The 12,356-nt window shown below is 39.1% G+C and overlaps 1 protein-coding gene and 1 long non-coding RNA gene across 3 annotated transcripts in view; one reads left to right on the top strand and one right to left on the bottom strand.

The window, feature by feature from the left end:
• Positions 1-12,356, bottom strand: part of LOC309551536 (dihydroxyacetone phosphate acyltransferase-like) — a 145,129-nt gene that overhangs the window by 40,582 nt on the left and 92,191 nt on the right. For both annotated transcript variants that reach the window (XM_082252161.1, XM_082252160.1), the window contains exons 7-8: positions 10,068-10,219; positions 6,832-6,962 (exon numbers count right to left, since the gene is read on the bottom strand). In XM_082252161.1, the coding sequence (XP_082108287.1) occupies positions 6,832-6,962; positions 10,068-10,219 (283 nt within the window). The remainder of the gene's footprint in view (positions 1-6,831; positions 6,963-10,067; positions 10,220-12,356) is intronic.
• The window catches only part of LOC309551537, a 68,742-nt gene that overhangs the window by 53,672 nt on the left and 2,714 nt on the right, over positions 1-12,356 (top strand). The gene's annotated exons all lie outside the window — the stretch shown is intronic.

Genomic DNA, 12,356 nt, shown 5'->3' with positions numbered 1-12,356 from the left:
AGAGGGGTCCGTTTTTAAGGGAAGATGTGGCAGGCAGCCATAGATGACAGGCCTGACTCCACCTATAATGTAAATCGTAAGTTGTTTGACATGCCCTTAAGTCAGGACACGGGGAGGGGAAGAATTTTATTCCCACAGAAGATAAAACGTGCCCCAGGGAAGCAAGAAGGACAGGCTTTCAGGATACTTCGGTCAAGGTATTAAGAAGAGAATCTACAACGCAGAACCAAGACCTGCAGGGTTCCAAGGGCTAGGTGTGTGGTGATTCAAAAAAAAAAAAAAAAAAGAAGTTGCAGGATGAGGAACTGGAAATAGATGAGAACTACCTCATGTGATAAATTGCAGGGTATGTGGGGAAAGATTTGCGTGCCCCCAGGTAAGAGGGGCAGCCAACCTAGAAGTTGAAATATGCCTATGTGGTGAATAGCAATGAATAGGCTGAAAGTCTGTAGAGCAATCAAAACTGAAGTACAGCACCCACAGACCACATTTGGAGAGGGAAACAAATGCATAAGGGGAGTACAGAGAACAGAGGCAGTGCAATCTCTACCAGTACTAAGCCAGCAAATAGAGTCGACTGGTACAAAAGGACAGGTTTTTGAGAAAGCAAGAACAGTCTGACAGTTATAAGCCAGGGGGATATGTATAAATTGGGGTCTAGATAGTGGAGCTAAACTCACCACATAGTAAAGAGGAGAGTTCCAATGAACTTAAGTGGAGAAGATTCAGCCACCGGATGCCTCAAAAGAGTTCTCCAGCATATCTTGAGAGAAATTCTAATGAAGATGCAACTAAGGGGTACAAAGAGAACATGTTCCTAAACATAGAAAAGCCATAGACAAAGATGTGGAAATGAAGATAAATGTGAATAAAAATGGCGGTACTATGTCAAGGGAGGAGCCTGAGAAGGATTCAGGAGCAACTGAGGGGCAGATGTGTGAGCAGCAGAATTTGGGCATATCATTTAAAGAAATAAGCTCAGGAGTATTTTCATAAGTGTCTCCAAGACAACTTGGGATATGAATTTTCAGGGTGTGACTAAAGAGGTAGCAAACCGGCCACAAAAAAAAAAGATTGGGACCCCTGCAGGTTTATGCCATAATGTACTGGTATGCACCACATACTAGAACATTATGATATGCTTACCTTTCAAATGAAGCCCTCCAGTGGCACGCTGTCACTGCTACCGGGGCTAACATCTTCACCAAGTCTTCCTTCCGGGTTCACAGGCAGTGATAATGACTCTCCTGCATCTGCACGTTGAAGTAGCAGCACGGCATTATGCAGGGCGTCACTGCGCATGCACAGGTGACATCATCAGCTATTGCCGATTTGAAAATCTCCCAAACGGTGCATGTTTAGGAGATATTCATTGTACCTATAGGTAAACCTGAATGTAATCTTACCATTAAGTACAAGTAAATACAGGGAGTTAACTAACACTTTCAGGATCTAATAATATAGCATCAGGGCAATTTTTGTGGGACTATATTAATGTGTAAATTAGGGATGCCCATCTTCATTAGTTTCACGATTCGATTAGATTACGATTATCCTATCAACGATTTGATTCGATTCCGCAATGCATCACGATTAATGCTCACGGTTTTTATCCAAAAATTCAAGCAGTCAGAAGAACTCCATTTTTTTATTTTCACTTGCTCTTAGCACAATATCTTAATTGGGGAGGGTCATTATTATAACCATCCCAAAAGAGGGCTACAAGTTATTCACTTTCAGGAACAAGCACAAAAAAACAACAAAAACAAACACAAAAACAAAACAGTTGGGACTTTATATGAGGCACTGCCCATCTCAGGCTAGATGCCTCCATCCCTGGTCAGGTAAATATTACTTTACCCAATATGCCGATTCCATTGTACCCTTCTAGTTACCTATTTTATTCCCTCCCCCTCCATATTTATTCACTTTCAGTTCATTGCAGATAACAAAGGGGAATTCTTTTCATCTAGAGGAAAAACAAAAAAGGCTTCTTTGCAGTAAAAGCTGTGAAAATGTGGACTGACTCTCTCAAAAACTAGTTCTGGGCTGCTTAGTAGATTGTTTTAACCACTTGCCGACCGCCGCAAGTACCTATACTGCGGCGGTCAGCCCCGGCCAGGCAAAGTGACGTACCGGTACGTCACTAGCCTGTCACTGGCTTGTGAGCCAATAGCGGGCGAGCGCGCGCCCGCTGAGGTGCGCGCCCGCCCCGGCTCGTTCCCTAACAAGTCAGTGTGTGTGAACGGCGGACCCGATGTCCGCCGGTCACTCGCGATTGTTCGCCGGGAAGGGAGAAAGGCAGGCGGCTAATGTAAACAAGCCGCCTGTCATTCTCCCCTGTGTAAAAATGGAGATCAGACGGTTCTACTATGTAGGACCGTTGATCTCTGTTTTTACACTAGTAGCCATGTCCCATCACAGTTAGAAACACACCCCTAGGACACACTTAACCCCTCCCTCTCCAATACAGTTAACCCCTTCCCTGCCAGTGTCATTTTTACAGTAACAGTGCATATGTATAGCACTGATTACTGCAGTAATGTCACTGGTAACCCCAAAAGTGTCAAAAATGTCAGTCAAGGGTCCGATCTGTCAGTCCCGCAAAAAAAAAAATCGCAGATCGCCGCCATTACTCGTTAAAAAAAAAAACACCAAAAATGACAAAAATCTTTCCCTTTGTTAGTAAACGCGATAACTTTTGCGCAAACCAATCAAAATACGCTTTTTGCGATTTTTTTTTACCAAACATATGTAGCATAAAACAAATTGGCCGAAAATGTTAAAAAATTTAGATTTTTTATTTTTTTTGGGGATTTCATATAAAAAAATGTGAAAAATATTGTTATTTTTGCAAAATTGACGCTCTTTTTTTGTTTATAGCGCATGATCAAAAAATCGCACAGGTGATCAAATACCACCAAAAGAAAGCTCTGTTTGTGGGGAAAAAAGGACGTCAAATTCGTTTAGGTACAGCGTCACACGACTGCGCAATTGTCCGTTAAAGTCACGCAGTAAAAAATCGCAAAAAAACCCCTGATCAGGAAGGGGGTAAAATCTTCCGGGGCTTAAGTGGTTAACAAAGATCTGAAATGCTTTCCTGTCCTAAATGCACAAAATATAAGTGACAATGATAGAGGGATCCACCATGGGAACAGCCCCTTTAATTTTGAATTCTTTTTCCATAGGGTACAAGGTAGTATGAAAGAAATTTTAAACTTTGTATATAAATGTATTTCATTTTGTCCACTGCAGCCAACATCTTTGGCATTATCATAACTGTTCTGGCACTCACTGTACATTCTTAAGACTGATAAGGAACTAACTAAACTATGTACTGCTTCAGCTACACCGTTTGTTACCTTAACCACTTAAGGACCAAGCCTATTTCTGACACATGTTGTTAACAAGTTAAAATCAGTATTTTTTGCTAGAAAATTACTTAGAACCCCCAAACATTATTTATATTTTTTAGCAAAGAATAAAATTGCGGTCGTTGCAATATTTTTTTTGTCAGGTGGTATTTGCGCAGCGGTCTTTCAAACATACATTTTTTGGAAAAAATACACTTCACTGAATTAATAAAAAACTAAACAGAAAAAAAAACAGTAATGGCAGCCCAATTTTTTTGTATACCGTGAAAGATGATGTCACGCCGAGCACATAGATACCTAACATGTTACGGTTTAAAATTGCGCACACTCGTGGAATGGTGACAAACTGCGGTACTTAAAAATCTCGATAGGGGAGGCTTTAAAACATTTTAACGGTTTCCAGTTTAGAGTTACAGAGGAGGTCTTTTTCTCAAATTATTGCTTTCACTCTGACAATCGCAGCGATACCTCACATGTGTGATTTGAACACCGTTTACATTTTTTTGGCGTGACTTACTTATGCGTTTTCTTTGGTGCCCGAGTTCACGGAGAGAGGGGCACTTAAAAAATTATTTTTTTTTATTTTTTTTATTTTTTATTTTAAACATTCTTTAAAAAAAAATAATCTGATTACTTTTATTGCTGTCACAAGGAATGTAAACATCCCTTGTGAAAGTAATAGTCAGTGACAGGTACTCTTTATGGAGGGATCTGGGGTCTAAAAGACCCCAGACCCCTCCACTGCACTTTTCAAAGTATTCAAAATGCCAAAATCTACATTTTTGAGAACTTAGTTTTTTTTTTAAATTGGCGCCATTAGCAGACAAGTAAACCGAGAGTGAGGTTGTGACGTCGCCCTTGGGTTAAATGATCGGAGACGCAATCAAAGCTGAATCCAGTTTCGTTCGGGACTCTATTCAGCCAGGGGACGTAGCGGTGGGCCCGCAGACCCAGGCAGAGCGGCGTAAGGCGGTGGGAGTGGGGAAGTCCCCTCCCGCTCGCTGGGATAACGGCCGAGGAGCTAATGGGCCACATCAGTTGTTATCTCCAGAAAGCCGACCGTCGGCTTTAAAAAACAGTACATGGATGAGCTGCGGGCATCACCCCAATACAACCACTTCTTTAAGCCATTGTACATGAGTTTGAGGGAAGTGGTAGAAAGTACAACTGTAATATTAATGTGATACTTACGTGAAAATGTTTTTAAAAAAACTCAAAAGCGCAGAATAACATTCTATTTCAAAAGATGCTGAGTGTATCTTTTTGTGTCTGTTCCCAACCACAGTAGTTATTATTAATTTCATTAGGGTACAGCATTACACGACTGCGCAATTGTCAGTTAAAGTAACGCAGCGCCGTATCGCAAAAAATGGCCTGGTCATTAAGGAGGTAAATCCTTCCGGTCCAGAAGTGGTTAACCTCCCTGGTGGTATGATTATGTCAGGAATTATATACCAAATGCGGTACAATTTTTTTCATGGAAATTTGGCGTTATGTATTATAGGCCTACAATTCTTAGTAATTACTGACTTAAACCTGACCAAAACAAGAGTCTAGTAGACATCCCAGATGTGATAAATTTGAAACACAAACGCATGAATTATAATCCAATCAATAATATAATTTTATTATATAATATATATAATACAATTATATTATTGATTAGATTATAATTCATGCGTTATATATCATATATATATATATGTGTGTGTATATATATATATATATATATATATATATATACACACATATATATATATATATATATATATATAAAATATATAATTATAATCGAATCAATAATATAATTTTATATATATATATATATATATATATATATACACACATGTGTATAATATGTATATATATATATATATGTGTGTGCGCATATATATATATACATATATATATATATATATATATATATGCATATATATATATGTATATATATATATATATAATATAAAATATGTTATGTGTTTGTGTTTTGTGCAACGTTTTTTGAATTTCCCTCCCTAATTCCGCTCCCATGCAGCATTGCTGCTGCAGGGAACGGAACTAGGAGGTCATCACACCGACGGAGGACGGACGAGCGGCGGGACTCTTGGCTGGCGGTCACAGCAATGAGAGATCATCGCTGGATCGCCAGGAGAAGGTAAGAGACACCGCTGCGCTCTCTGCACATCTACCCCGAGCGTGACTCGGGGATACCGATCCTGGACTAAAAAATCCACCCCGAGCCATGCTCGGGATTACCGCCAGGGGGGTTAAAGAAGGAAAGAAAACCTGGAGAAGAATTGAAAAAGAATTTTGCAACAGGAGTCCATCAGTTAAGGTCACTAGCAAGAAACTAGAACCTCAATGAATGGGTGGGGTTATATGGGTACACTAGGGGGTCCCAGCAAAGATTACCGTGTTTCCTCGAAAATAAGACCGGGTCTTATATTAATTTTAGCACCAAAAGACACAGTAGGGCTTACTTTGAGGGTATGTCTTATCATGTAATGTGCGGTCTTTTCTCTAGGATTTTACAACTACTTTAAACTAGACCTTATTTTTCAGGGTAGGGCTTATATTTCAGCCCTCCCTGAAAATCACAGTAGGTCCTATTTTCAGGGTAGGTCTTATTTTCGGGGAAACACAGTATGTCAGTGTCAAATCTCCTGAAGGTAGGGGCACATAACCCAGTAGTCAATTCCTGTGTCTTTTACTGTACGATTAAGATTAGATGTTTTGACAGTAAATACACTTTAATAAATATTACATGCTTTATTGTAGTTTCAGGATTCTAAATATATTCAATCTCTATGTTCTGTAACCATTATTTTTCATTGTACCACCATATATAATACATATTGCTTATACTTGTTGGTGTTTGGTTCATGGCACTGTCTCTCTTTATGGAAAGTTAAATGAGGGAGGATGCTGTAAATAATTTGTATATCATATACTGTAGATAAAAGAGAAAATAATGGGTGGGAGAGGAAGCAGAGCCAGGAAACAAAGACCAATTGAATAAATTCAACAGATTAACAGATAAAAAGTTAGGGCTTGCTTCAACACTCCATCAGTCCAACTGAGAGACATTTTATGAGTAGCATAGTTTTCAAGCAATTTGTTTAATCCATGGAATTTTTTAAGCATTTTTGGGATGTTGAATGACTATACACATAGGGATCAATTTAGTAAAGACAAGTAGACTGTGCACTTTGCAAGTGCACTTGAACTCATTATCATTAGTATATATAAATATGGTGAAGCTTTATTTGGTAAAGAACACCCAATCAATATGCTCTTAAAAAAGAGCATATTTGCTTGCACATGATTGCATGATGGAAACCAGCAGAGTCTTACTGCATTTACTAAACTCTGGGGAAAATGAATGCAACTGTACTTGCAAAGTGCACAGTCTGTTTGCCTTTAATAAATCCACCCCATAATGTCTATGACACAGTACCTTGGGGTAAGATTATATTCAGAGCGATTTATTTTCCCAGAAGACAGTGACCGTAAAGACAATGGCTGTCCAAAGTAAATGTGAATGTTACCAAAATTCTCACTTAGAAGATTCCTGGCTTTCATCAAACCCTACAACGAAAAATGAATGTGAATGTCGCAAGTTTGCTTTATGAAGGAGTCCAAATACTATACATAAAAATAATGGGCACATCCGTTTCTTGGGCTGGTCTATATATAGTACATGCCTTAGAAAAAGCTAAATTGAAAATTGTGGGACTTTTAAGGTGCCAATAGCATGTTTCTCATGTGTTTTTATGAAAATGGTTTATGTTATAATCAAATAATTATTTTTAATCTGTAGCCTACACATGTTATTAACCACTTGCCGACCGCCGCACGACTATCTACGTCGGCGGTCAGCCCCTCACAGGCAAACTAACGTAGGGCTACGTTGCTTGCTTGTGAGGGTCTAGGGAGCGAGCGCGCGCCCCCCGGGGCGCGCTCCCGCTCCCGCGTGGTCACGGACCCCCCCGCGCGTGTGACCAGCGGACCCGATGTCCGCCGGTCACTCGGCGATCGGCGGGGGAGAGGGAGAATGTCAGGCAGCTTGTGTAAACAAACTGCCTGTCATTCTCTTCGCTGCAAAGACACTGATAAAACGGATCTGGTATGTAGATCCGTTGATCAGTGTCTTTACAGCTAGAGCCACAGCCAATCACAGTAGAAACCACGCCCCTAGGGACACACACAGCCCCTCCCTTCCAAATAAAGTTAACCCCTTCACTACCAGTGTATTTTTACAGTAACAGTGCATATATATAGCACTGATTACTGTAGAAATGTCACTGGTAACCCCAAAAGTGTCAAAAATGTCAGTCAAGGGTCCGATCTGTCCGCCGCAATGTCGCAGTACCGCAAAAAAAATCGCAGATCGCCGCCATTACGCGTTAAAAAAAAAAACAACAAAAATGACAAAAATCTTTCCCTTTGTTAGTAAACGCGATAACTTTTGCGCAAACCAATCAAAATACGCTTTTTGCGATTTTTTTTACCAAACATAGGTAGCATAAAATAAATTGGCCGAAAATTTTTAAAAATTTTGATTTTTACATTTTTTTTTGGGGGAATTTCATATAAAAAAATGTGAAAAATATTGCTATTTTTGCAAAATTGACGCTCTTTTTTTGTTTATAGCGCGTGATCAAAAAATCGCACAGGTGATCAAATACCACCAAAAGAAAGCTCTGTTTGTGGGAAAAAAAGGACGTCAAATTCGTTTAGGTACAGCGTCGCACGACCGCGCAATTGTGCGTTAAATTCACGCAGTGCCGAATCGCAAAATACCCCCTGGTCGGAATGGGGGTAAAATCTTCCGGGGCTTAAGTGGTTAACACCTTAAAAGTCCCATAATTTTCTATTTGGTCTAATGCTTGTTTAATCAGGATGTAGTGCCTTGTTGGTCTCCCCTAAAACCACTCTACTTACAGTGATATATACAGTACATCTCAATGGAAACCTATAATTACAAAATATGGAAGTTGCTAATGCTGACTTCCTTCTGAAAATGCTAGTTTCTTGTCACTGTTTAAGTCCCCTCAAAGTCAAAACTTACAGTCTGCATACTCATTCCAGATTGGTCAATCAAAGTATTGAAGCTGATGATTTAGCATGACAGCCAGAAAAGTGGTATTAAGTTCTGCAGTAGCAGCCTGTATATTTCCGAATGTAGGTTTAAAACACAAGTATGTCTATCTGAAACGTATGTAGTAGTAGTAGTAGTAAATATACCCAAAGTGGTCATACTGCTTTTATGGAGCTTAAGTGCTAAGGACAGTGCACTGTGAGCAGGACCGGAATGAGGGGTGGGTGGGAAGGGCAGCTGCCCTGGATGCCATAGGTTTACTGTAGGGATGGGGTCGTATTCCTTCTGTTACAAGGCTGACAGGAGTAGTGACAGTGGCAGCGATTTTAACAAGGAGAGATTGCTGGGCGCAGGATTCCCTAAGCTTGCACATCATGAATGACCTTGTCCTGGCATTGACTGTGAGACTCCTCTTCTCCTATATTCCCATCTTCAGTTAGGCTGTACTGACAGCACTGAGTCTTTGTCTTTTGGACATGACTTGAAAAATGTAATGGCGGGTGTATTAAATACAGATGTTGGAGAGCACATTAGATAGAAGGAGCTGAATGTAATTTGGGGAACAACCTGTGCACATTGGTGAAATAAAGCAACAGAAAAAAACCCATAACAATTATAATGTTACCGTATATAATCTGTTTCCTACATAAATTACTATCCAAAACCACAATTGATCTGCTTTTCTGCTTGTCTTACAGGGGGGATGAGGGATAATTAAGAACCAGCTTTCTACTGAAAACAAGTAGTAGGATCACAATTGGGACAGAGAAAATGTTTGGTAAGATCACAGGAGGAAGCTAAGAATATCCCAGTCTTATTTGAATGCTGTTGGATACCTGGTCATATCGGACTAGAAAAAGGGTTTCGGAGAGGATGGTGTTGTCATGCCTTCCCTCATATAAGTGGGTGTTTTTTATATCTGAGAGAGGTTATTGTTTGTACACAAACATGGGTGAATTTTAGGAAGCCAAGACTGCTGGACTCTCAAGGGGACTGGGGGTGTGAGTATAACTAGGTCATTTTTACGCAATTTCCAGTTGAAATTTATTAACCTCCCAACTCTTTTTTCAAAGATGTTTTGGCAGATAAACATCTGATAAGGGTCAGTACATGTGATCTGTTTAGAACGTCTGACATCATTAGCGTAGGTGACATCTAAGTTGGTCTAGGTGATAAATGGAGGAGAGTTGTGGGTTTTTTGGGACAATTTGTCAAGTGTAATTTCAGGTAGGTCACAAAATGTTTAATATCCTTTGAAATAGGATGATGTTTGAGATTGTGGACAACTGCAATTTTGACATCTGAGCAAGCAGTTTCCCTGGATGACTTAGAGGAGGCAATAGAGTATTACTTTAGAGAAGGTAAATGTATGGCATTTAGGGAGGGTAGGCCAGATGGTATTTGAAAAGGGTTGCTGTAGCCAGATAACATGAGTGAGGAGCTGCGTGAAACCAGGGTGTTTGGTGTTAAGATGGAAAGTTTGAACAGCGACATAGAGGGGTATATTAGGAAGAACAGTCCGAGGTAGAGGACTTTATTTAACTGTGCCACACATAATAGATGGCACAAAGTCAGCCTGAAGTACATCTTACTGATGTGGATTCTTTGGGTTTCTGAGCTCCTAAAAGTTCTTGCGCATAGAAGGCTTCCTCTAATAATCTTTCATAGCTGATGCTGATTGGAACAACGTAAGTATCAAATACTTCCCCTTTTAAGAATGGCTCCATAACAGCATTCAAAAGTCCTGAAATACAAACACAACCTATTACAAATTTTCTTACATTTATTTTATATTTAATGTGTTTTTACCGAGTACAGTTAGTATTTTTCAAACAAGCAGGGCAATGAGTCGATAATTATTATGCAGAACAAAAGCTCTTTTCCATTGGCTTAAGCTGACTTATGAAGACATTTTATATTTTTTCAGATGATACATGCCACAATTGTTCTTTGTCATTTCAATCAGTTTTGAGGCCTCAGCAAGGACAGCAAACTTACTACTGAGATGAACAAGCCTCTTAACACACATCTAGCAAGCTCTCAATAAAGACATTGTAGGTAAAATTTTATTTTTCTATAGGCACTATTGTAAATATAACTGTTTGCCATTCACTTTTTTGGTTTAGCACTGGGGACACAAACTTTCTTTCCTTTAGAATATTTGCATATGGAAGAACCAGCAGTAAAGCCAACAATGAACGTGGTAAAATAGAAAAAGGGCTGCACTCCACAAGAGTAGCACCAGCAGCTAGTGTGTGCACGAATAGAAAAACATATTTCAGTAAAGTACATGAGCTACCATTGTTGCTCCTCTTCTAAAAAAGCGAATTGCTTGCGGTCTCTAGTTCCCGGAGTCGACCCTGCCTTTGCCTCCTAAGATTGGACTGCTGCTTGGACATACGACACTACTTAAGGTAGTGTCTATTTTAGGATATATGGATTATCTTCTTAATTTTTGTCATTTTTTTATTATAATCTCATAATTTTATATTTTTAGATACATATATATGTTTCAAAATCTCCTGATGAATGGACGGAGGTCCATGAAACGCGTCGAGCCTACACTTACTCAGATACTTACCTGTTTACATGTTTAAGACTACGAACCTACAGAGAAGACAGTAATATATGTAGCATATGGAATATATGTATTACTATTGATCTATGATTGTTGTACCTGTTTTTACTTATTATGAACATGTTATATGTTTTACTGTGGTAGCATAGATTACATGTTACTTCTCTGTGGGTATCTTTGTTGCTGGCGTATGCCAACTTTAATAAATTTATGTCTAACTGACCTCATTTAAAGTCCCACATTCTGTTCTTCCTTTTTTTTTTTCTCTAGTTTCAATATTTTAATCAAGTCAATGGTCCAGAACAAGCATGCTGTAAATGGGTGCCAGAAAAGGATAGGAATTCCTTATTTCTATACATGTTCAATGTCAGCCTCTCAAAGTGTTGAAGCCAGAGCATCAGCATGAGAGGCAGGTAGCTGCATTTACATTTCCTACCTAAAAAGCTGTGGCATGCATTTCTCCACTTCCCTGCACGATTCTCTCCAATTATATTACATTTTGAGAATGCACGACCATAACATAAGCATCTCTTTACTGCAGCTAGTTGAGCTTGCAGTTATCATAAAAAAAAAAAAACATAAGATGAACCTGCTTAAAGCCTAATTCTAGTCAAATTTTTTGGTAGTTTTGGATAAAGTGAGAGAAAGTTAAAATGTCTTCCTATCAGGTTTTTATTTCTGTCCGTGAACCCATTAGGAAGATTTTCTTTACTTCCTCTCTGTGATGCTTTTAAACAATGGGGTTGATTTAATGACAAACAAGCTCTTCACTTTTCATGGGAAGTTGTAGTTTGCAAGGGAGTTCTCCCCAGAGCTTAGAGAATGTGGTGACATTTTACATTGCAAGGAATACCCAATCACATGCAACGAAAATTAAAAACCAGCATTTTTGCTTGCACATGATTGAAGTTTCACCTCATTCACTAAGCTCTGGGGAATATCCCCTTGCAAACTGCAACTTCCTTTGCAAAGTAAACAGTCATTTTGCAAATTCATTTCAATGTTAGCAGTTCTAGTGCATCTCCACTAAACTAAATATATATATATTTTTGCCTGCGTCTTTGCTAGAGTGCTTTCTCGTCATGTACTGCCCTGATAGAAAGCAAGGGAAACTTCCCCAATAAGGACATATATGGTAATTAAAAACGTATAGAGACTCTAACCCTTTCTCACTCTATCCAAAACTAAAAGGGGCAGAACAATTCCCTCTGAATGGGATTTTAAAGGGCAATAAATAAAGGTATAGTAGAAAAGGTTTGTAAAAAAGATATCAAAGTTTATTACAAATATAGATAAGCTCAAT

Source organism: Pelophylax lessonae (genome assembly GCF_965119305.1).
Source record: "Pelophylax lessonae genome assembly, chromosome: 3".
Lineage (NCBI taxonomy): Eukaryota > Metazoa > Chordata > Amphibia > Anura > Ranidae > Pelophylax > Pelophylax lessonae.
This window is presented reverse-complemented; position numbering and strand designations above follow the sequence as displayed.